Source organism: Colossoma macropomum, unplaced genomic scaffold (genome assembly GCF_904425465.1).
Source record: "Colossoma macropomum unplaced genomic scaffold, Colossoma_macropomum, whole genome shotgun sequence".
Taxonomy (NCBI): Eukaryota; Metazoa; Chordata; class Actinopteri; order Characiformes; family Serrasalmidae; genus Colossoma; species Colossoma macropomum.
The window spans coordinates 25190397-25216308 of NW_023494799.1; the positions used below are offsets into that span (position 1 = coordinate 25190397).

Genomic DNA, 25912 nt, shown 5'->3' on the forward strand with positions numbered 1-25912 from the left:
GCTTTTAAAGAGAGAGTTTTTTTTTTAATGGAGAACCTATAAAACTTGATCTCCCAGTATTTGTAGAGGTTATTCTGACTAAAATCATTTTGAATATTTGAACGCATTTATTAAAAAGAACGGTGGAGTGGAATTTAACTCGATCTGTGGATGCTGGTGAGCAGGGCTTCGTTTGTAAATGGTGACGGATCCATCTATCCAGGATAGATGCTGGGAAGTGCCGGCACAAATTAAGCCCTGGTGGTGGGATTCAGGTCAGGTTACAGCAGAGATCGGATTCCAAACTTGGTGCTGTGGTTTAGGTCAGCTTGGACTTGAGCTATGTTGAAGTTCAGAATTTACAGACCTAATTAAAACTGGGGTTGTGCCACTTTTGTAGACTCTTTCATGCAGGTGATTTGGATCTTTAAGCCAGAGGGTTCACCAGCACAGTTGTGGCACATAAGTTTGTCTTCCCTCTCAGCAAGTCTTGATGGGATTTCCTCTAGCTGCCCTACTCCGCTTCCTGTTGTTGAATTCCTTTGCTCCCTCAGCACCAAGCTGAAAGGGGAGCCTCCCAGCTTTTAAACAGACTTTATCACGAACAATGCTACTGATTGACAGAAGACACCTTGATTAAGCTTTTGTTCTTAAACGTTAGTACTTTTTTACTTCAAGTTCTTCTGCATTAGATTTTTAGAAGGGGAAGACACTAGGAGGACAGTGTTGCCTGTCTAAACATTTAAAAATGGGAACTTTTTGGTCTGTTTCTCTGACATCATAGCTTCACATTTCATTAAGAGATTTTGCGCCAAGACATTCAGATATCTTCAAGTGAGCTTCTACCTACTGCCTGCTATATTGGAAACGTCTGGTGAATGGTGGTGCTCTAAAGCTGTTCCAGATTACCAGCTTGCAAACTCATTTATAATGGAGATGTTATCTCCATCGCTGGAGTCTCTGGTCTGCATCATTCAGTCCTTCCCCATAACATAGATAATTCACTCGCCCCAGGCATTTGCTAGTGTCTATCAGCTATAAAGGCATGCTTGGCACCATCCAGGTCTCTAAAATGCTGGGATATTAAGCTTGTTTAGCAGTAATCAATTTTCATTTGTGGGTATATTGGCTGCAAAACATTGTGATTTGGTCTTGAGCAGATTTTACAGAATGCTTAGTTTTGTGGGGCTGAACATAGATGCATTTTTAGCGTTGCTTCTGCTGATGATTACATTGATGGCAGCTTGAACAGCTTGAAACTCAGATCTGCACTGCTTTTTAATTACCATATTGGCCTCAGCAATTGCTAAGGATAAAAATAGTTTATTGAACCTAATGCTGCTGTTGATATTCAGGGCTAAGGCAAAAGCAATCTAAATATGTGGTTCTGGTTTTAAAGGGTTTAATGTGAGACCTCATTTGAACTGTGCAGTTACAGTTGAGATACTGCTGCCACTTGCTGACATCTTTGATCAAATGCATAATTAAGCCATTATAACCTTTTGTAGTTTCCTCTCACTTTACCCCATTGCAGTTCAAAGTTCCGTCTTTGTGGCAACAGATTTCTTTTTTTAATGATGCAGCAAAACAGTAGGCAGAAGGCATATCGCGACCTAAACCTCCTGTAGTTGTGTTGCAGTTTATCAAAGTGATTGTGCATACCATATAAACAATTATACAGCAGTTTTTTGTCAGCTTTTCTGTAATTGCTGTCATCTAATTGATTGTCAACAAATTGACTTTGCCAAACTACTTGTTCCTGTCTTAAAGTTAAGCTGTTTATAGGCCACGCTAGTATTGGGTGATATACCAGTTTAGCATCATCTTAAGATATACCTTGTTTTTCTTTCATATCCTTTATACAGGAATGCAGCAAATAAGCACTGATATCGTGACACATGTACAGCCCAAAATACGCTAAAGTTATTCCATTTAGCTGAATGGCTGAGTCAGGGATGTTTTGGTAATCCCTCATCTCCTGCTGTGTAGTCAGTTGCAGTCTGAGCTGCTGTTATTCCAGTTTGTTATCGAGAGAACGATTGTTGGTGAGATACATGGAAGGCATGGTCTTCTTCTTGGGGTTAGCTTTTAGCCTAGCGTAGACACTAGCCTACTTGCTATGCTTTTGTTTCCTCTCACATGGCCTGTGGTGCTGTCTCCCTCGGTCAGCTGCATCAGACAACACTGTGGTCTTAGAGGCTAGTTCCGTTTGGTACTAATAGCATTAATGACTAATATTTACCAAACTCCAGCAGTGTCTGGTGATTGTCGAGGTACACGTGTAAGATGAATATCTTGAGAAATTTGGATGTGAAACATTTAGCACTGCTTTTGCTGGACCCAGAGAAGTCGTTGCAGGCTTATTGTTCAGTTCTGTTCTTAGTATTTTGTGTAATAAAAATAATTTTTATTTGCTTTGGTTGTTAAATGTGGTTTGTATATTTAGTGGGAATAAGGGAAGGGAATATAAGGGAAATTCTTGAGTAACAAGTCACTGTTAATGTTAGTGTTGCACTGATCAATAGTGTATCGGTATCGGCGCTGATACTGGCACTTAAATGGAATTTTGGTGATAGAGATACCGACATATATGACCAGTACCACAAAGCAATTTCTGACATGTACATGCGTTAGGCAGAACTTAACATGCCAGCGGTGTGGCCTGACATGCAGCGGTATAAATGCTCATGGCAGAATCTATAATGGCCTCTGTCGGTCAGCTGTATCACTCAGCAGCGGGGTCTTGCGACCCGTCACTTCAACCAAGCCAGAAAAAACACTGCAAGTCGCTAATACTGACAGGCTGAACGAGGGTGATTTGAGAAATTTGCACGTGAAACAACATTCAGCTCTGTTTTTGAGCCAGAGAAGCTGCTGTGTGCTGATGTGTAAACACCACAGGTTTATCTGTATACTGTTCAGTTCTGTTTTTAACTGTTCTGCACAGTAAAGACATTTTACTTAAGTTGTTAAACATGGTTATTACTAATTATATAATACACACACACACACACACACACATCGTCTAAGCCGCTTCTCCTTCTGGGTTGCGGGAGGTGCTGGAGCCTATCCCAGCTGTCATCGGGCGGAAGGCAGGATACACCCTGGACAGGTCGCCAGTCCGTCGCAAATTATATAATAGTAAATACTAAATATATACAGTAAATAAACTAAAATAAGTTTTCTTTTACCATCTAATAAATATAATCCAACAATTAATCTAGCCAAGCCGAGTGTGTTTTATTTGTGGTGCAGAACATGGATTTTACAAAAATAAAATATTTTAAAAATGTATAAAAACTGTATAAATATCAGGACTTATATGTGAGGTTATGTAGGGGTAGTATCGGTACTCAGTATCGGCCGATGCTAAAGGATCAGTTATCAGTATCGGAAGGGAAAAAGTGGTTTCGGTGCATTTTATTTTTTTTTTTTAAGTTAATGTACAATATAGGTTTACCTAAACATCTACTATAGTTTATTGAGAAATCCACATGAAAAAATTCACAATACTGTGACGTATACTAAAACTGCAAGAAAATTGGATTGAACCGCAATATAATTTTTGGCGATACCACCCACTATTAGGCCCTTGTGTCAAATTTTGTCCCTTCTGAGTCCTGGCACAGAAATTCTAAGTAGGGTTGAACAAATTGAGGAAAATATCTAATTGCAATTTTTCCTTGCAGTTCTGATTTAAATGTGATTGTTTCTTTAATTTAAGCTACATGTCTTTTTTCTTAAGACCAGCAATAGACTGTGTTAAGATGACACTGATAATGTAGGCTGGTTACAGCTCTTCAGATTCAAAAATGAAGTTTTTCATATTGTGATTTCTGTATGAAAACCAGTAATCATTCAGCCCTGTCTGTCATGTTTACATTATTTACTCTGCCTGTTGCTCACTGTTAGCAGATGCAGTGGATTCATGTTGCTGTTGGAGAGAAGAGTTGGACATTATCTCCTCTCAGTTCTGCCAGCGTGTACAGGATTAGAGAGAAATTGAAAATGTCCGCTTCTCTTCAATCCGCCCTCCTTTCCCGCAAAGCCTTTGACATGAGCGTAAAAGTAATAAACCACGGTTTTGTTGGTCTCAGCTGACTGATCGAAAGCAGTGTATTGCTTTTGATTGGATCCTTTCCTCGCTGGACCATAACACTGATCCGTCTCCTTTGTTTCAGGATTATCTCTGGATGTAAACCAAGCTCATACAGTATTTGGCGCATCTCTTTTTAAGTAGGTCATGTATATGTATGCTGGTAATCTGTGATTGCTTTTGAAGTGTGCAGATATTGAGCCACTGTGGAATGTCCTGAACCTTGAACCACAAACTGTCTGTGTGGTTAAACGTTACCAAGATATCTCCTCTTTGGTGTCACCGTTTGACGTCAAACTGTTTTTTTTTTTTCTCACCTTTCTTTGTGAATCTGTGAATCAATTTGGTACTTGCTGTCATCAGTCACAGAGAATTAAAGAACAAAGGGAGAAGTGTGGTTTGATAGGAAAGTCGAGTCAGTTTGATATTTACAGCGTGCGTTAAGGAACGTATGGTCATAACCTGTGGTGGGATGCTGGGTAATTCCCCCAAGCAACCACTGTGGTGTATTCTAGTCATCCTTCAGGCTGCCACTGTCCTCAGACTGCTCTGAGCTCTGTTTCTTTTCCCGCCTGCTCTCCTGCCCTTTGCTGTTCTATCACATTTTCTGGCCACTCCAGCCACTTAAGTGAAACATCACAGTACAGCAAGGAGGGCAGTGCAGAGGTGGCCGGCTGGACGATCTGCTTCAGTCTGCAGTTTTTAACTGCTCAGCTCTCGATTTTGCACACACACTTGCTTGTGTGTCGCGCTCTCTCTCTCTCTCTCTCTCTCTCTCTCTCTCTCTCTCTCTCTCTCTCTCTCTCTCTCTCTCTCTCTCTCTCTCGCCCCTTATGTTTTTGTTTCATTTTCTCCTCATTTCTCGCTCTCTCTCCTTTTCTCCGTCTCTTCTGTCTCCTTGTTCTCTTTATTTATTGCGTGTTCTCTTTTCTCCTTTTCATTTTATTTCTTTCTCTTCTGTCTCCTTTTCTTCTCATTTCTTGCTCTCTCTCTCTCTCCTTTTCTCCTTCTCTTCTGTTCCTTTTTTCTCCTTATTCCTTGCATGCTCTTTCTCTCCCCTTTTCTCTTTCTCTCTCGTCTCCTTTTCTTCCTATTTCTTGCTCTCTCGCCCAATATTTCTTTGTCTTCTGTCTCCTTTTTGCTCTTTCTCCTTCTCTTGCGTCTTCTTTTCTCCTTATTTATTGCACTGTCTCTCTCTGTCTTCTTATCTCTTCTTTCATTGTCATTCCTTTTCTCTCTCCCTCTCTGCTTCTGTTTTTTCCTTATTTCTCACATTCACCCTCTTGTGCTGTCTGTATCTCTTACTTTTGTTTTTTTTTTTCTTTCTCTCATCTACCGTCTCTCTTCCTCTCATTTCCCTTTCTTTTACCCTCACACTCCTTTCTCATTGTTTTCTCTTTCTTTCTTCTCTGCTGTAACAGTCTCTCCGTTTTTGTTTCTCTCTCCCTCTCTTTTCCTCTGTTTCTTTCTTTCTTTCTTTCTTTCTTTTTCTTTCAGCTTTTTTCTTTATCCATCTTCTTCCTTTTCTCTCCTCTCTTGTCTCTTTTCTCTCTGTTTCTCTCCTTTCTCTTTGTTTCTCTTTATTTATTTTCCTTTTATTAGTTGTTTCTCTGTGTGCTCTCTCATTCTAGCTCTCTTACTTTGTCTGTCATTCTGTCTCTCATATTTTAGCTGTCTCTCCCTCCCTCTCTCTCTCTCTCTCTCTCTCTCTCTCTCTGTTTCCTTCTTTCTCTCATGTTCTAGCTCTCTCTCCCCTTTTTTCTGTCTCTCTAGTGTCTCCTTTTCTTCTTATTTCTTGCTCTGTGTCTCTCTCTCTCTCTCTGGTTCTCTTTTTTCTCCTTATTTCTCTTGCACTCTTGTTCTTTTTTCTCATTCTCTCATTTCCCTTTCTTTAGTCACACTCCTTTCTCGTTCTTTCATTATAGCTCTCTCTCTCTCTCTCTCGTTCTGGCGCTCACTCTCATGCTCACTCACATTGTGTTTATTAAAACATTTAAGCGTGATGCTTTCTTCCTTCTACTATTGCAGTCTAATTAGTTTCATCTTAGACTTTCCTTTTTATCCTTATATAGCTCTACATTCATCTTCAGTAAAATGCTATGCAAACATTTAAAAAATGAAAGTCTGCAAGTTTAACTTTCTGATGCTGTTATGATTCAGTAGTCACGTTCTCGCCTGTGCGGCTAGCTCCGTTTTATCACTTAGATTTTCAGTGGTTTGTGACGAAAGTTCTGTGGGCAGAAAACTGCTGCTTCATGTCCTGCTAGCACATTCTCGCTGTTCACATTTCTTAGTGAGCTAGAAATAACTAGCTCTGATTAAATGTTTATGGATATGAAAGCGCTGCAGTTCTCTAATGTCCATTATGTGTATAATCCAAGATGGGAAATGTGAAAGAAATGGATTATAATGTCTGTTTCATACATTTATATGAGACAATTGCAGCAGCTGAATTTGACATCCTGTGGCCATTCACAGTTATCAGCATCATCCAGATTACGATTTAATTACAGCAGCTGGCCCTAGGCAGATAGTGTTGTTCCCTTTTTATGTTGATCTCCAAATGTTTTTTTTTGTCTCACACGGCAGGCGTTCTGGGCCCGCATTGCTCTGTGCAGTTTCAAGTATTTTAAATAAAGACGGGTTTGATAATTTGCCGAAGAGATGGATCAGGTGTGTAGGCACAGGAAATACTTGAAATCGATTGAGAACCCTAATCATCATATTTTGAACAGACTCCCTGGTCAAAATACAGCTTTAAAGCCAGTCACTGCTTGTCTTTTAAAAAATCATATTTTCAAAATGACACATGAATGATATGCAGTGTCGTATGTCTGTGCTCTCATTGTGAACAGTTATTTCAGTACGCTTACTGACCTTATTTCCAGAGAGACAAAGTGCAGGTGAGAGTTTTGATCAACCTGGAATTATTGACTAATGCAGCTCACTGGAGGCTGTGCAATGTCAAGGGGTCCAAGCACTCCTTGGAGGTTTTAGCTTTTGACCAAATAGCACTGTGCTTCCCTTTGTCTGTTTGGAACACCAGACCTACCTGGGGGAGACACCTGCCTGGCCCAAGAGGCCTCTATAGGCAGCAAGATACCCCCCACAAAAAGAGCTAATGCCGTTGATTTATCCTTGCTCTGTCCACAAATGTAATTTTTACAAGAACGTTGGCAAATCCCATTCAACTTAATCAGAAATCAAAGTGTGCTTAGTTTTTGGATGTGCATGAGAATGGAAACTTCTGTGCCCCGTAACAATGAACTTTTGTAATTTAAAGTTACCATGGTAACAGTTCCCAAAGACAGTTTAAAAAAAAACACTAAAACCTAAAAACCAAAGAAACAAACAAAAAAAATATTTATTTTGTGCACACCATAGCAACATGCTAGTATTCTCACTTGTAAACTAAATGAACTTTTAAACATATAGGGTTATATGCAGTCCTACATTAATACCACTTTTATTGTACCTAACATAGAGAAGGTTGTTCTGTGCAGGTTGGTGCTGCAAGCGAATATCATGCCAGTACAAAAAGCTGCCTAAATTGCGCTGTACATTTAAGGACATCCTCAAACCACAGCAGTCAGGTTTCAAACATCAGACAAAATAGCTTGAGGTCTCAGGAAAAACCTCAGCTCTTGTACATCAGTCTAAACAGCTTCAGGCGAAATGGCGTCAGAGACCAAGGCATCAGGCTAAACTAAGGGAACATTTCTTACTAGATTAATTATTATTCTGTGGCAAAATTAACGATGACAACATACTAGATGCACACTTTTACTGAACTGCACTATTATTATATTATTTTATTTCACAACAATTAACCTTCAGCTAACACTGTGTTTGCTCCCATGCCCTTGTCATTGAAAGGGATTGTTGAAGTGGGCAATATGATATTTTATTGTTCTCATGATAAATGTTATTACTTTCCTGAGCATATCATGATATTGTCTGTATTGAAGAACACTGACCAGCTATATGTTTCATTACAAAGAGAACATAATTTGTCCTGTTTAATTGGATTCATTGCAGTACAGTAAAAAAAAAACAAAAAACCTGTTGTGCCCAGAATTTTTGATGGCTGTTTATAAATGTAGCATTACTGGTGTATTGTGTCTGGGTGTCATAATACCGTGATACAAACCGTGTGTTGTGAAAATGTCTAAGTATTGGCGTATGAAATTCTCACTCTATCACTTTTCCCTAGATCGTTACAAAATTACTGGGTGAAAAGGGAAAAATCCCCCTGAACCCGCTTTGGCCGTAATCATGGTCAATTTCCACAGTTACCTGAATAAGAGGACTCTGTTATCAGCACAGGCTTGCTATGTTTTGCAGGAACTCTAAGTAAACATTATAGTGGTTCAATCGATAATTTCTTTTCATGTTTTTTTTTTCAGTTTTTCTTTAGTTTGATTGTTTTCCTATGTTCTGCTAAGCTTGTTCAATCACAACAGTTTCTAAGAACAAAAGCATTTGTGTGTAGGGCATGTATAGGTCATTAGAATTTTAAGACTAAATGGAATTAAATCAGATAATTTTGAAATTAGTTTAGGTTTAAATTTAAAGGGGCCTATATCCTCCTTTTCTTATATTTTATTTCCCTTAGGTCCACTTAACGCTTGTGGTTTTAATTAATACAAACATTATTTTTACATGACCAATATTTGACATGACCAATTTTAAACCTCTCTTTATTCCTTAGCATTAAACAAGCTCTTTTTGTTACTGTGCTACTGTGTTAAGAGTAAATGACCTTTGATTGGCTGTCCTGCATTGTACCTCATTCAGAAAGCAGTCAGGGTTGAAGCACTGCTTATAATGTTAGTGTGAATAGGTGGAAGGATGTAAATGTTTTGGTTTTTGTGACATCAAAGAAATGATCAGTTCAAACCTGATTGTTTTTGCAGCTACATTTCTGGTTATTTAAACTATTTTGACCAGAATGTGAGCTGTATTTTTTGAAACTTTATCAGTGTTTACATACTACATTCTCAGAAAAAAATGGTCTAAACTGTCACTGCCCCTCTTGTCACTAGGGTGGTACTCTTAAGGGTACATCTCAGTACCTTTAGTCAGGGAACATAACTGTACCACAATCTATTGAAATTATATTTTCTAAGTTTTACTCCACACACCCCGTCTCGTCTCCAGGCTTTTTATTTTATTGTTCTGTTTTAAAACATTAGATTATGAGAAGAGACAAATATGTACTTTTCACCTGGAAAAAACGTATTTACGGTACACAGTTGGACCTCAAAACCACTGTTGTACCTTTGAGGGAACATTTACATTGTTTGTACCTTGATGAGCAAAAAATTTACCTGCACAGAATCTTCATTTCTAACAGTGTACATCAAATTTTCATAAAAAAGTGAGAATTTTTCCATGAATTTTCCTTCAAATGATACTCGGTTGTCTCAGAAAAGACACACATCTGATTTTCCCTCAAGGTAACATGGGTAGAACAGCAGGTGGTGAAGCAGAGGAAGAAGAGGGATATTTACACCGAGCCAGCTGACCCCAAGTTTGCACAGCAATGGTACCTGGTGAGTGAAAACATCTTCCTGAGACTGTGTGCGTGTATATGTGAGAGAGTGAGAGGTCACAGTGTTTGCTTCAGTTGTTAACACTGTGTAACAGCTGGTCCATAAAAGACAAGAGTTCCTTCAGATCCGGGTAGGAGGAAATATTCTGTATGGATCCACTGTTTGGTTTGCCCCTGTTAAACCGTGAATTATGCAACGATGAACTCACTGACGTAGCCACCCAGTCGAGCTTAATTCTTAATCAGTGTGGTATGCTTTGCCTCCTCAAAAAACATGAGTACAAACAAGTTGACAGTGTGACTCGGTTTCTGCCCCAATGCCGGAACTGTAGCTCAATATGCAGTCTTAATGCTTGGCATATTTTTCTATCTTTTATTTAGCTTTGTGCTCTATATAGGTTCTCTTAGATGTCTAGTATACATATGCCTATTGACTTGAATTTGTTTGAATTAAATATATCTGGTTGAGGCATTCAGGTTTGCAGCAGAACATTGTCCCCAAGCTCATTATCCTGCTGAAATTGTTGCTAATGCTACAGGCACCAGCTCAGTTGTTTCTCTCAATGTTTGGCTAAGGTCTTTAGTTAAGACACTGAGTCGTCTGTATAGTATGGATGTGCTTCATATTAAGCACTTTGCATTTTTTTCCTGTTTCTGGCCAGGGAATAAACAGACACTGTAATAGCGCAGTACTCATTAAAATGTATACCCTTGCTTACATGACCATCCTCACACATAATTCAGAGGCTAATTTAAAGGGTATAAAAAGCCTGAGGTTTTCATTTTTCTACCCCTCATTGAGGTTCATAGCATAACCAAAATAATTAACTGAGAAAAAACAGCATTGTCATTCGAGTCAGAGGGAGACCATCAACCAAATTAGGACATTGCGTTCCATCTAATGAACTGAGGAAACAATAGATGGTTTTGTCTCATTAGGTACAGTGGGCCTGGGTTGTGATTTGAGGGCTTGAAAGTCTGCTCACATCAATAGTGCAGTGCTACTCTGTGCTGCAGTGCATCGCCTAACTCAGAGGGCGGCAACCCAAATGTTAAGAAGAGCCAGTTTGTCCTTTCAATAAAAATGTAACCTCCTTGGGAGCCACAGCATTTTGTGTCCATTTTACCATCTTGGTTGTAAATATGTCTTAGTAAGTGCTGATTTACTAGTATAGGCTAAGAAACATAATATAAACGAAAACACGCTCACTTTGCTCTGCTTTAAGCTTTAGCTCAGCTATAGCCGCTTTTCTCGCATCCCCGGCAGGAAAACTTTTCCTCAAAAGTAGAACAGTTACTTGTAAAATTTCTCAACGTTCAGCTTTTTATGCGGCTGAAGTCAACTTCTCATTAACCACCTTCTTGTTAGAATTTCCCTGTTCCACCTTAAATGGTGCCTGAGGTGCCAGAATGTAACTGCTGCACCAGTTAAGGTGGAACGGACAAATTAGAACAAGCTGGTGAACGAGAAACTGACTGCAGCTTCTTAACTTTTTAGTGTTTGACAGTTTCTTGCTGCAGATTAGGAAACCAGCTGGAGTGATTATAAATGCAAATAAGTCAGTTCGCCTCCAAATGATCGTTGTTCGTCTTAAATCTTTCTCTTTGCCTTTTCGTTAGCTACTAGCTAGATGAGATTGTTGTCTGCATTGCTATGGTGACCAGCAGTCTGAGCACTATATTCAGGGTTAAAGGTTGCTGAATTAGCAGTTATACATACAACTGCAGAGTTTAAGATCATTTAGTGTTAAAACTGTTAGAATGATCAGCAGAGCTTTATTTTACTGCAAAGGAGGATTATTTTATATTATTTAAAGCCTAATTCTGCTGTGGAGATTCAGCAGGGCGGTAAAAAAGCGGCATGCGGCTCCAGAGCCACATGTTGCTAACCCCTGGCCTAACTTTTTTCTGTGACTTTTTTTAAAGGCTACCTAGGTGTGCAGGCATAATGTGTTTTAAAAAGCTTATATCAGTAATCACAAGATCTTATTAGGTGTTTATGAAGTAAATGACATTGTATTGACATAAGATGCCTTAAACTGAAGTGATTTCTGTGAAACTGAACTGGTTACAGGCCAACAAACAAGGAACTCAAACAAACTAGTCGAGGTAGTTGGATAGCACACCAATAAACAGAAAAAGCTACTGTGATGAACTCTTCATGGAGGAATGTGAACCACAATTTCTTAACATATTTAGCAGGCTGTTTAAATACAGATTAGTCCTCTCTAGTTCTCTGTCAGTTTCCAGACACGACAGTTATCACCTTTTAAGCGTTGTCATTGAGTCACTTGTCAATCGACTATATCTGACTACATAGCTCTATCGCCCAGACCTGTAATACAGTATTGGTCTTTTTTCCAACAGTTGTTTTTGTCATTACTTTCATTGTCCCAGCTGTACAATTCAGTGTTCTTAATAATGTGGAATTTTTTAGATGTTTTTGTGACTGGATGAAACAGCAAATAAGTAGTTCTGGTCAAAACAGTGATGAAATAATTGGTTGCAATCACAGTATGTAGTGCAACAATCACAATATGATATGATATGTTTTGCGGACCTGATACTTTCCCATCTGTTCTGCACATATTACCAGAGAACCTCTTTTTCTGCTGTGATTGCCTTACCACTGTTCTTCGACCATCTAAGATGCCATCATGCCAAATGACCGAGAAACATCAACATTTTAACAGCGGTGAAAGAAACTGACTAAAGGTCAGCACCTGCAATTTGTCATCAGAATTAGATGCAATTCCTTTACTGTCCTCTCAGTTCACCTAAGTGCTACCCATTCAGTTGGAATCAGCACTTAGAGAGGAGGTCTTGGATGGTTGAACCCAAGCTAACCCGTTCAGTTGCTGTTTTTCCCCTTCATACCCCTACCAACCCCCCAGCCCCACCCTCCAGGGGAGGTTCACTGACACGATGAAGGTAAAGGAGAAAGAGAGGAGCCACACTGCGAAATAAATTCAATTTTCTGCTTAAATAAGCCCAGCCCGCCATGTGAGCTGCAGCACCGGTGCTGAGGCAGAGGGAAGGGTACTGAGGTCAGTTCCCCGCAGTCCTGCGGAGGGCGGGTAGGCAGACAGGCGGCCGTTTCCGTCCAACTGGAGGTCAACTCAAGGTCCCTGGCCTGTGACGGAATGAGGGCTGCAGCTCGAAGCCCCTCAAGTGTAGATTCATTGTGAAATGCTATGAAGCAGTTCTCTGAAACTGCTCATGCCTGGAAATCCTGGTTAGTTTGTACTGCAGAATCTCTAGAGAGTTACTATAGAATGAAGGCAGGCTTAGTATGGAGGGCTTTATCTTAAATTGGAATCTGGGTGTGTTAAAAGTGCGCTTTTGTTAATGATAGGAAAGTGGTGAATCTCTGCCTATGCATTAGCATACGTGGGCATATTGTCTTCTCAGGAAGATAGTCATCTAAATGAGAGTGCAGTAAGTGCTTCATCCTAAGTATATTCTGTTTTAATTATATTCTGTGGAATACTTCTCTTTCTTTTCTCTTTTTTGAGTATGTGATACATTGCTCTCATTCTCTTTTCTACTGGATTGTCCATATTGTGCAGCCTGTTTCTTTGTCATTTTCTTCTACTCACTGGTGGAAAAGCGCTTCTTCTGAACCAAATAATACAAGTGCATTTAGTGTTTCATCGTACGTATATTCTGTGGTGCCTTGTTTATATTCTTGGGCAACATTTGCACCAGACATTAATATGGATCCTGGGGAATCTGATCATAAATGGACAGCGCTGAGTGAAGGTGTGAAATGGGTACAGTGCGTCTCGGAGGCGAATTGTGATCTATTCACTCAAACCACCTTTAAAGATGCTTAGGAATACGTATGACCAATGACATGTTAGTGCGAACGCTGAAGTGTCTTGATGTGTCCTTGACTGTGTTGCAGGACCGCATTAAATCAACTGCGTCATCATAGCCCTTTATTTGTCTATTTATTTTTTATTTTCTTTTCCCTTTTGTTTGCAGGTTGTGATCCGTGCAAACTAACATTTACACAAAGATTTTGTGTGACATTTTTATCTAATAACAAACAAAGCGAGAGGCTGATGTGGTGTTTTTTTTTTATCTGTTATTTGGTTGAAGCAAATTCATATAAATAAAAGAACTCAGAAAACACATTTACTGAAAGACGTATGAGTCTTATGAGAGCAACAAAAAAGTTCTAACATCTGATTAGTGCTACAACACTCAGACAGCAGCGGTGAGAAATGATTTGTTCATTTGAGCTCTATCTGGCATAGTTTGTAAGCCACTAAGTATGAGCAGCAAGGATAGCTAGTCAGCTATTTTTTTCCATTTTTGGCTTGTATTTTCATACAATTTCTAAAAAGGACGACTAAAATATTAATGGCAATTTTTTACGTGGCAGTTAATGGTCTGCCACAATATCATGATTGTGGTAAGTCTTGTTAATACAAAATGTGAACAGGGCCTTGGTGTCTCTGCAATCATTAAATACCAAAATCGTGCTGCCCGGCTTGGATGCAATGCAGACTTTAGGATGTAACTGGCAGACTACCGTTTGTTCCTAGTGTTCAGCTTGTTTTTTATATGTGCTCACATTTTGGTTAAAATAAAATTCTCAGTCTGTTTCCTTAATCTTTTTATGTAAAGAAGCAGTGAATTCACATCCAGTCCAGTGAGGATTTGATCACTGACTCAGCAGTGTGATATAGTGGCAGCACAGAGCAGCATCTAGCTCTAGTCTTCTTGCATCTGTCGCAGTAGGCTTTAATCAAAGAATTTCTGGGTCCAAACAGAGAAAACCTATTGACTTGTGCAGTCAGGCAGCTCAAGTCAGATTTTTCAGCATATCAGATTTTGAGCAAGATTTTCCACAGTCCGAAACATCCAAAAGCCCTATGAAATCTAGCTTTTTACACCCAGATTCCAGCCACCTTTTGAAGCTGGTTTCGAATCTGATTCACATCATATCTGGATGACTGCTCAGATCAGATTTCATGTGTTTCAAATCACTTCTAGCTCCCATAGCTTATTAGCAGTCTTTGAACAAGGCCAGCCTACACTCATGTCACATCTTTGTGCTGTAGTTAATAAGAAGTAAAACACTACTGTGAAATATAGCATGATTGCTCTATTGGCTAGTTATCATCTGCTAAGTCTTTCCTCTACCTAGTCAGTGTATGCATGCGTGCGTTGTTACTGCCGCATCGAATGTGGATATTCCAGCAAATGCGACTGCAGTCTGACCGTACGAATCAGATTTGGTCACTTCTCAGTCTAAAAAGTCAAATATATGGAACAAATTTAATTTGCCCTGCAGTTTTTCTCTTTGCTGAAATATTAGTTTGGAGTACTTTTATTGCAATATGGTGTTGTATCCCTAAATAGAGGCTTAAGCGTGCAGTTTTGTTTGTCATTTTATTACAAGAAAACCAGCAGGAGCTCCCCCTTCTGGATGGTTTCAGACATGAGCAAACTTAGCATACTTCACACTATAGTAATTGAAAGCAGATCTGTTTTGGCTTTCTTATGGACGTAACTGTCTAAACCATGTTTAGTGCTGGTTTTATTAACTATCAACACTGTTCTTAAACACTTCTTTAAAAATACATACACATTGTTCTTTAGCCCAGTATAAAATGTAAAGCTTTTAGTTGTGTGTGATTTTCTTATGTTATCATATCATATGTCTGTAAATGAACTCCTAGTCAGTCACAGTTGCACTTTTTGAATATACATGTATAGAGAAAGTATTGCTATGTGTTCACTGTATTGAGTGTATGCATTTCTCTTGTTCTCTTTTCAGTACAATAGCAACCATCGTGACCTCAATGTGAAGGAGGCCTGGAAGCAAGGTGTTACCGGACAGGGCGTGGTGGTGTCCATATTGGATGATGGAATTGAAAAGAACCATCCAGACCTGGAGCATAACTATGTGAGTTTGAAAGGAAAATCTACTTTTCCTCCATTTTAATTGAAGATCCAGAGTATGGGTGTAGTGTCATAAGATATTCTCACAATATCATGGTCACCATACATGATACATATTACATATGATATTTAGATTTTTATAAGTTGGAACAGATATAATGTACCAGTAAAACAGCAGTGCTGCATTAAAAAATGCTATCAAAACCTGAATATGGTGATTTATTTATTTTTTTTTCTTCTTCATTCAGTGTTTCACTGCTCATCACTTCATCTAGTTTAATTGCACCAGTTATGCTCTCTTGAATTCCTGGCTTTGTCAGGATTTGAGATTTAATCAGTATTTGATGATATATATATGAGTGCTTCCCTACTTAAGAAATGCTTCCCTACTTAAAGGGACATAATTTATTATGAGAACACAGTCAAATTACTCACCCTGAATCCAAAGGGACATGTTTTTTTCTGTTCTTATTTCCAGGATCCTGATGCCAGCTATGACGTGAATGATGGGGACCCAGACCCTCAGCCCCGATACACCCAGCTTAATGATAACAGGTAAGTTTGCAGATGATACTATAAGCTTGTTATTATTTCACATAGAATAGCTTCACCATATCAAGCAGGAGACACATTTTCTTTAGCCTGAAAAACATACTGTACATATTTTGATACTTGTTAACTTACTGTGCAAGTAATTTCTTGGTTCTTTATGCCTGACAGTGACTATTACACTTTTGATGGCTACCTGACCAGCAATAATTAGTTGTGCAGTATTTTGCAGTTTGTTACAGTGTGTTTTTCACTTAGAACAGCTTTTCTGTAGGTTTTAACCTGAAAACAATAAATATAGGACCACCATATCTCCAAACTGAGCACCAAAAATAACTCTTTTAAATATAATTTATTACAGAGGCCTACAGTAGGTATGAACTCACCACACTAAATTTATGCTTTGAATATGATTCAGTTTTAGCATTTAACCCAAATATAACCAAATTGTCCAGAATTAAGATGGTGTTCCCCAGTATGCACCCTCAAATGAACTTGTTTTGTATTCCGTGCTTGTTTTGTGGGTGAGAGGTTATTTTGTCTGGGCTTGATTGTTGTTAGTTTTGCTCCCTGAGCTGCATTAGCGACTGACATGATCCGCCCACACCCAAAAGCGGGTAAATCGACTGAGATTAAAGTAAATTTGTGAAGAAAGCAACTTTAGTGTTGGAGCAGATTGTATTAAAGAGCTGTTTACCAGCAAAGCTGTTCCACCCATCCGTCATCCCTCAGACCCAAGTGATTGAATTAAGTCTATCAGGAACAACGAGTTTTTATTAATTTATTTATTTATTTATTTATTTATTTTAAAAAGCTTATGGACAAACTGTTTGTTAATTCTGCTGCCAAACTCCATGTGCTTACATCGACTTGTTGGGATTTTTTCCTCAATCTGTCTGGTTTTTGGGATACTAGCCAAAGCGCTGTTTTTATCTTGAGGCGAACCATGATTAGTGATGACAGGCAGAAAAGCTTATAGTTACAAGCGGGTCGAAATCAAAGGTCCTGTGCTGAATGGCAGAGCTTTGTAGTTTGGAGCGGGACTATCTTTGAGCCAGTCCAGTGTACCCCACAGTGCAGGGATTCGGGCATGCCACAGTTAGTGTGGCATGCAAATTGGATGATTTTGATAAGTAGAAACATGAACTTTGTGTGCTTGAGAACTAGACTCTTAAAAGTATTTTAGCCCTCCCAGATCCCCCATGCTGTGTTCGCCATAACCCACTGCTCACATTTTTAATGTTAATCGTCTGTAGTTTGTTGAAATAAGCAAGGAAATTGTGGTGAACATGCAAACTTTCAGTTGATCCTACTTTTGTGTTTGTAAGTTTATTAATGTTTGAATGTGGGGGAAAAGATACTTGTTTAGCCTGTTTTGTCATTGTATTTTTGCTATATCTTTTGACAGAGATTAAGCTTGAACTTTCACTGTGTTCGCTTCAGAATTAGTAACTTAAAATTACCTTTTTGTTGTTATTGTTATTGTTGTTGTTATTATTATTATTATTATTATTATTATTATTATTATTAGTGGTAGTAGTATTATTTACTGGTCAGCAGATATTCTTACAAAGATAGTATTAATAATATTAATAGCGATCCTTTCTTCTGGTGAATTTGAGACAGTTCCTAACTATGAAGTGGATGTGGGAGCAAACAGTGATGGCATAAAAGTTAAAGCTTAGTCTTTGTCAATTAAAAGAACATCATTAGGAGGTCGCACGTTTGATCCCTGGTGATGCTACAGCCATCTGTGGCCGGGAGTCCAAGAGAGCACAGTTGGCCTCGCTCTCTTTGGGTGGGTAGGATGGCCCCCTTCTCCCCTTCACTCAATGCGATGCTAGCCAGTGCAGGTGAAAAAAAAAACAAAAAAAAACACAACAGCAGAGTTCAGTAAAATTTGTGCTTGTAGTAGAGCTTTAATCAGGCCTGAAATTTTGATGTAAACCCGATAGCAGCCTGAGGATAAAGAATAAAACCTTAAAGAATAGCACCGGTTACCATGTAGTGACAATAGTAGCCATTATTAGAGCGCAAATAAATAATAAATAATATCCTATAAAAAGTAAGGTTTCCTAAATTAAGTTTAAATTTGCTTTCATTTGTCAAATAATGCTTTTAAACAGTATCTCAAATGTCTTTAACCTGTGTACGCTTTTCATACTGCACCATTTGAATGCTGATCGGTGCTGATATAGCAAGATGTCACTATTCGCCTATTGAATTGTAAAACTCTATCTAAAGTTAAAGTCTGTAGCTGTCTTTGAGCTGTCTTGATTTCTTTGTAAAGCTGCTTTGTGACAACACCTGTTGTACAAAGCTCTATATAAATAAACTTTGCTTGCTTGCTTGCTGTCGTTATGTATAATGAATGTGGTATAAATGTAGCATATATCATCCAACATGTTTAAAAGTTCTCTTATGGTCTTGTATGGAACTACTAGTGTTTTCCTTCGGTTTGCATAAAATAATAAATGAACTTCTGAGTTATGAACTGAGTTATGGGGCTGTTATTGCAGCAACACCGTTAAATGTAACAGGGCATTACAGTAGATGACTTCTAAAAGTTAAACTTGTTCACAAGGCTCAAAGATACCCTGTGAGTATCACTGAGTGCTTCCACGCTTGCTAAAATAAAAAATAAATTGAAAATTCACATTACAGTTGATCATTTTAGCTTTGAATGTTAAGGCATGAATAATCAGGTTAGAGATTATTGGATCTTAAGCCTGCTGATCCTGTAGGCCGTCCTTAGCTAGCTGGCCCAGCTCCCTCTGGCCTCGGTGGTGAAGTGCCCCGTAGGCAGACTGTGCAGCATTTGAGCCTCTGCCTGCTCCCTATGAGAAAGCCCATCTCTGTTCACCTCCATAAAGCTCTCTTTCTTCATCTGCATCTCAGTCCATGCAGTTTAGAGCTGATCTAGGACCGTTTCCCCCTCCGCAAACCGTAAACTTTAAATTCTCTCTGTGAAACCACAAAACTGGCCCCAAATCAGCAGCCGAAGGGCAACTCCCACATACACCCCCATTTCACCTCGGCAGGGAGTTTGTCCAAGCCCGCATGTTTACTTAAGGTAATATCATATTTGCTTCCAAGCCTCTTCACTGCTCTCTCTGTCTCCAATCTGGAGTTTCGGAGAAATCCAGAGCATGGAATCTGTTTGTGTGTGCACAGGCTCCCTGTATTGTGTGCAGGAAAGAGTAAATAATGTATTAAACGCTTGAATTTTTCAGATAGTTTAAGATAGAAGTGGGCCAGTTACTCAGTGTGCTGCTTCTGAAGAAATACGGCTCAGATGAGGTTAGTGGAGCTAAGTGGAACAATAACAGCGTGATATCCATCTCCCTTGAGAGAATGCTGCTTTCATATAGTTACTTAATAATGTGCAAAAGTCTTTTTCCTGGGTGTGAAAAAAATAAACTGCCTTTTCTCCTCTCTGGAATGCTCTCCTCATTGTGGTAGGAAGACTATTTGGCACAGCTCTAACGTTCTGTGCTCTTGCTGCATATGGTTAAATATTTGTGATAAATCATCAGCCTACATGTCTCTTCCTAGGCAACATTATGGCAGCACAATCAAAAGAAAAGCCCTTTTGGCTGTCACTGGAGTTCCAGTATGAGTATAAATGTGTTTTGGTCCTTCTGGCAGATTTGAAATCACAGAACAGAACTTTGTTTGTCAGCTGAGAGGCTGCCTCTGCATTCATTTATGTAACTGTCTGCCATAGAAGCTATTGCTGCCAAATTGGGTTTTGATAGATGCTTTTACATTCAGATATTTGCCTGTAAGTGAAGGATTTAGAGAAGTGTGTTTTTGCTTAGCAGTATTTGCAGGTGAAATGTAGTGATTGACTTCTCAAAATGAAATTAGAGGTGGGAAATTTGTTTCTTTCCAGTCAGAGATTAGAGATGTGGAATCAGAATTGGCAATATGACAAAAATGTAACACCACGATATTTTAAGTCATTTTCACCTTACGCTGTATATATCACGATACTAATTTGTCTGAGCTTTGATAATCTGGAACAGCCCCAGTGGTGCCACATTTCATAAAACAAGATTGAAAACTAGTCTCAGGCAAAAGTTTGGCTGCCTCTGGGCAAATTACATATTTACTTGGTTTTTGCTGAATTAAAAATAAGTGCACATGCTCTACAGAGAACACACTTCTGCACATTTAATGCCCAATTAGTTTATTTGCTGAATTCAACAAAATAAAACCTAAAATGTGACCTGTGCAAATGTTATGAGACATTTTATATTTATTATTTTTTCCAATACGTAAAATACTAATTATGTTCTCTTTTTAGTGAAACATGCAGTTCAGTGTCTCTTTAAGTCGGTGGTGTCCAGTTTTATCAGCAAAGTGCAGGTTTTCGTTGCAAATAAGCAGGAACACACCTGATTCTGATTTTTCAAACAGCTGAACATGTGAGCTCCTGCTTTGTTGGGATCAAAACTTGCACCTACACTGGCCCTAAGATTGGACACCCCTGCTTCAAGCACTGACTATCCACAATATACACAGAAAAGTGAACAAGAAACCACATGAACAGCTCACTCGGAAAAAAGAACAGTGTATACAACAGTGAAGCAGGCCTCGTGTATACTTTACACAGTAATAGGAAACATGATAACAGAAAGCGCAGATTCTACATGCTGATACGTTTCACTCTGGCCAACATTAACGTGCATGCGCTGTAACTGTAATGCAGCAACTGTCTGAATAAATCGTCACCGATTCTCGTCTTGGAGGTCTACTTTCCTGTAGATTTCACAACCCAAATCTAATACACCCTTTGCAGCTAATGTAGAGTCTTTACTGGTCCAGATCCACTTACAGGGATACAGGGTTAGTGACCACTGATGAACTCAATAACTCTGATAAACTAGTGAAAAATTTGTAAGGGCAAAAGGTTCAGACCTCTGGACATACACCTCGATCCTTGTCCATCCTGGTCTGCTGACAGTGCTGAGGCTGCTGCATTGGATGAATTGCCTCCGGGAGCTGATAAGCCAGCTGGAAACCCACCTAATCCAATTTAAGCTGGCCATGAATCCAGCTGCATTGAATGTATTAGCCTAAATGAAATGCACAAAAATTTAAATCGCTGGCTAATTCCTGTGGAATATGTTAAATTTCATTGCCGTATTCACTTGGTGACGCTTTTCGCCATGAAAAGTTAAATAATGTGTAGTCACAGTAGCTTTTATGATGCTCAGCAGCGCTTTCCATCTCTTTTTAGTTTCCTTTTGAAAATTTCAGTCTTTCGCTGTCAATCATCTCCGTTTTGTGCTTCTTCACATGGCATCAGTCGTCCAGCAGTTCCCAAGGGTTGCAGCTGCCGACTCTGCCTTTACTCCGGCTGCGAGCCTGGCGTTTGAATGCTGTAGCATGGGGTAATTTTTCAGTCTACTGCAGGCAGTCTATTGTGATTCACTGCCTTGACTGCGTTTTGGATGGGAAAAAATGCAGCTAGACCTACCGCAGTTGGCACAGGCATGTGGCCTGCAGCCCGTTTGGATTTTTATTTGTTTGTTTTGTTAAATAGAGCAGTTAATGTCAGGGGGTCTATGTCAAATCAGTTTGCTTGTATGAAGTGATGGGACCAAAACGATCATGTCTCTTGGGTATGACGAGTCAGCATAATAGTTTTACATTGACTTTGTGTCTGGTAATGATAAAGGCCCCATGGGGTATTTCCACTGCATCATTTATGATGCCCTTTTATGCTTTTTTATGCTGGAAAGATTCCGTCTGTCCTCTGTTTGCTATTCCACGAAGGATTTTTGTTTTGCTAATGTACTGCTGTGGTGGTTTTTACCATGCACATTGCTTGTCCTCTTGAAAAATAACATTCTGGTCTGCTGAGTCTGCAGTTTCACAATGAATTATAATTTGTTGGGTCTAAAATGGTAAACAGTTGCCCCGCCCCGAGACGGACTGAAGCGTTCCTATTGTCATTCGCGTATGGACTAAATTGTCAGGCATGAAAACAGGCGACAAAGACTGTGTGTTTGGCACACCGCTTCTGGTTAGCATCCTGTAAGAGGTTATATAAAGAGCCCAGGGATTAGGTCTGTTCTCTTTACAATGCACTATTAGAGAGCAGATGGTCATGAGTTCTGAAGTGATGGATTTTCTCCACTTAAGTAAAGCAAAAAGGCTCTAATATTTTCCCACTGTTACTGCTGCATGATTGACTTATTAGGTTATTCTCTATCAAATGGAGCCTGCAACTGTCTTTGAACTGGCTTGGTTGTTTTTTTATGTGAGTGAGAGCAAGCGAGGCGGTGTCAGATTAAAAATTCTTGGACTGACTCTATTAATGCCAATACAATGCTGTACCTCGTTTTGTTAAAGCAGGGGTGCCTGTCAAATTGAAGTGTGTTGTCAGTGATGGGTTTTGTCAAGGACAGCCGCCATTGCTTTTGATAATCTCCTGCATAACTCTGAGAAACTAATGAAGTGTTTATACAATAGAGGGTGTTGTAAAGTACTGTGCAAGTCAGGACCACCCTACATTTATTGAATTTCCAAGGAAAAGGAGCTAATTTTTCAGCAGGGGGAAACAGCAGAAATTGTATGTATTTAGCAGAATATTACTCAGAAGCCTCAACTGTGGAAGTCCAGAGAGGCCATGAGCTGTTGCTGTAATTTTCTAGATTGTTATCTTGAGATAACACGTTAATTATCTCGTTATCTCAAGGCAGCAACTTTATCTCGAGATAACAAGATAATTAATTCACTATCTCAGGATAACAATCCAGAAAATCATAACTACCTCATTGCCTCTCTGGACTTCCATACTCAACATCTAATATTTTCGGGTTTCAAATCTGCAGAGATACTTTTCATGCAAGTTGAGTCTTAGAAGTTGGTTGTACATGTAGAGGGTGTTAACAATGCACTCCTAAGGATAAAGATTCCTAAATAGTTCTTGGCTTGGACGTACAGTTCTTGGAAATACTTTTGACTGCTATAGAACCGTTACAGTGTATGGAGGTTCTTTTATGGGTGTGTTCAGACTCGGCTGGTTTGGTTCGATTAAATTGAACAGCTGATGCGATTCGCAGTGTTAGTGCGGTTTGTTAGGAGAAGTGGAAACACTGCCACAAAAAAACTGGTGCGCACCAAAAACAGCCAACTCTGCAGTTAGTTTAGAATATGAGCATAATATGGACCAAAGACGTCTAAACAGACCCCAACACAGAATGAAGAGTCGTCTCCACTTTGTGGACCTTTTTTGGCACATGGAAAATATGAATGTCTGTTTTGACGTGTAAATATGTTTTATCATCTCTTCAGGAGTGCTGAATGGCTGGTTATAGAACACATAGTTTTGCTTTTAAAATGTGGTTGAGCCCTTTTCAGAGCCATGCTCACAATGCCGTAATGCACAACCTTTCATGGCAGATTGCTTTAGAATATCACAAGACACATAAAACAACCCTCAAACTCAGTTGGGCCAGTGTACAGCATGTGTGAGAACGTAATTGCAGTTATTATCGCCAAATGTGTGTCATAAAATCTGCCCATCAGTTGTGACTTTTTATCCGTGCGACTTTCTGCTTTAGTTGGAGTTACGAATATAAATGCACCCTACAGTTTGAAAAGGATCTTCACACTTGCACACCTCATTTACAAAAATGGTTCTTTTAAGGTACTTTAGGGAATCAGTAGTGGTTCTCTATTGCCAGTGGTTCTCAGATCAGTCCTCAGGGCCCTCTAGAGGGGCCCAGCTCCTGAAGCATCGGTATAGAATAACAATTTGGACAGTCTGCGAAGGCCTTGAGGACTGTTTTGCAATGCACTGTTCTATGGCACGGCACCAAAGAACCCTTTTTGGCACCTTTTATTTTTAAGAGTGCAGTTACAACGTACACCTCGACATAAATCTTGATCCGTGTCCCGTCTGGTCTGCTGGCAGTGCTAAGGCAGTTTTGGATACATTATATGGTAAAATATTTTAAACTCGAAGCGGTTGAGTCTTTCAAAGTTCAGTTTTACTAAGCTGGAAGAAATAATGAGATATTCTGACATCTCTCTCAGAAAGACATTTTTAATAGGTACAAAAGTTATAGGTGTTATAATTTGACAGCCCAGTTAATTGGCGTGTACATGCCAGTGTGGGGAAGGAGTTGTTCATGCTGCCAGAGTTACAGCATGTTGATGTGCGTGCTGCAGAGTGCACTGTGTGATAGACGTCCATACATTTGTGTGAGGACATTTCATTTGGAATTCATTTTATGCGATTTGCTTGTTTGAAATGAAAAGGTAATATGAATCTAAAACTGTATCACATGCCAGCTATTCTAAATGTTACCCAAACGTGACAACTGGTTGTATCAGCTGACGCCTGTTGCCAGCCATCTGAAGCATATTCCAATCACATAAAATACAGGTTCAATTCAGTGGATTCCAATTACAGTGAAAAAAGCTGTGACAAAACCATCTGCTGGCTTGTTTTGAGTGCAGCTTCTGGTAGAAACTTGAAGGCACTTCTCATATCACTCACCTACATGCTCACAATTTCTAATTCAGGATTCTACCAGACTGTAGCATAGGGGTACAGAAGATTAAAGAAGGTGTCTCATCAGGGAGAATTTCATTAAATTCACCAAACCGAAATAATAGCCAAAAGCAGAGGTTTGTTCCAGCAGTGTTTGGCGATTTGTCTGCTCTAGCATGCCATCTGCACCTAATAATTAACTGATGAGTTGAATCAGGTGTGTTTTAACAAGGAAACTGCTGGACTCTAGGACCAGAATTGATTACCATTGACGTAATGCACACAGATGTAATGTGACCACAGAGTGCACTGAACAAAACAGTCAAATTTGAACAGCCCTGATCAAGTTTCGTTGATTATCTAAGTAAAAAATAAATTATCCTCTGCAGACACACTTCTGCTCTTTTTAATGCAAAATAACTGTTTAACTGTGAGTTTAACAAATTAGTGGGAAACTCAGATGTGGCCTGTGCAAAAGTCATGACACATTTCATATTTTATGTTTGCAAATAAATAGAAATTGTGCAATAAAATGGACAGAAAAATGCCATATTTAAGTTTGTTTTTTAGAGGATGTGCTAACTTATTTTCATTTAGAAAATTAAGAAGACTTGAATATTTTTGGGAATTTGAGCAGGGGGTGTTCAAACTTATGTATGTGACAGTTTATGCTAATGTTTTTATTCACCTCAATTGTTTATATTATTATTATTATTATTATTATTATTATTATTATATTACAAACCAAACATATTTTCTTTTTTGTTGATTTTCTTACAGTTTAAGCAAAATTTTTTGAAATTACAGCAAAACAAACACCACAGTCTTACCCTCCTCCCCCCAACCGTCTTTTCTTTACATGTTACTCATTAAGGTAATGACTGTAGAAAAAGAAAAGATCCCTAGCTGTCTTTCCTTAATGCTTTTACAGTATGTTATCCCTGCCCCCAAATTACTTTCCTTTAAAAAAAAATAAAAATAAAAAGGTTTTTCTTTCCATTTTAGTCAAAGCCAATTCCCAGCTGCAAGCTAGGTCTCCCCCAATGCTGCTACTGATCTGGGAGGGTGAAGGCTGGCATGTGCGTCCTCAGAGACGTGTGAAGCACCATCATATCTTTTCAGATTGCCACCAACGCAATACCATTGCTCCACATGCACCGTCCTTGGCTCACATCTGGTTCACCCAGATAGAGCGAGGTGAATTATGCTGTCTTGGACTCCCAGCCACGATGGCTGTGGCATCACCGGGGATTAAACCGGCGATCTCCCAAGGATGAGGACAGTGCTTAGATGTTTTACTTTTCTG

General features: G+C 39.2%; 1 protein-coding gene across 4 annotated transcripts in view; it reads left to right on the forward strand.

Moving 5' to 3' along the window:
- furina (furin (paired basic amino acid cleaving enzyme) a) overlaps window positions 1-25912 on the forward strand; it is a 124861-nt gene that overhangs the window by 57279 nt on the left and 41670 nt on the right. For all 4 annotated transcript variants that reach the window (XR_005008104.1, XM_036585912.1, XM_036585914.1 and 1 more), the window contains 3 exons: window positions 9535-9630; window positions 15421-15549; window positions 16024-16100. Coding sequence is in view for 3 of the 4 variants with exons in the window: in XM_036585912.1 (XP_036441805.1) it covers window positions 9535-9630; window positions 15421-15549; window positions 16024-16100 (302 nt within the window). In the remaining variant the exon portion in view is untranslated. The remainder of the gene's footprint in view (window positions 1-9534; window positions 9631-15420; window positions 15550-16023; window positions 16101-25912) is intronic.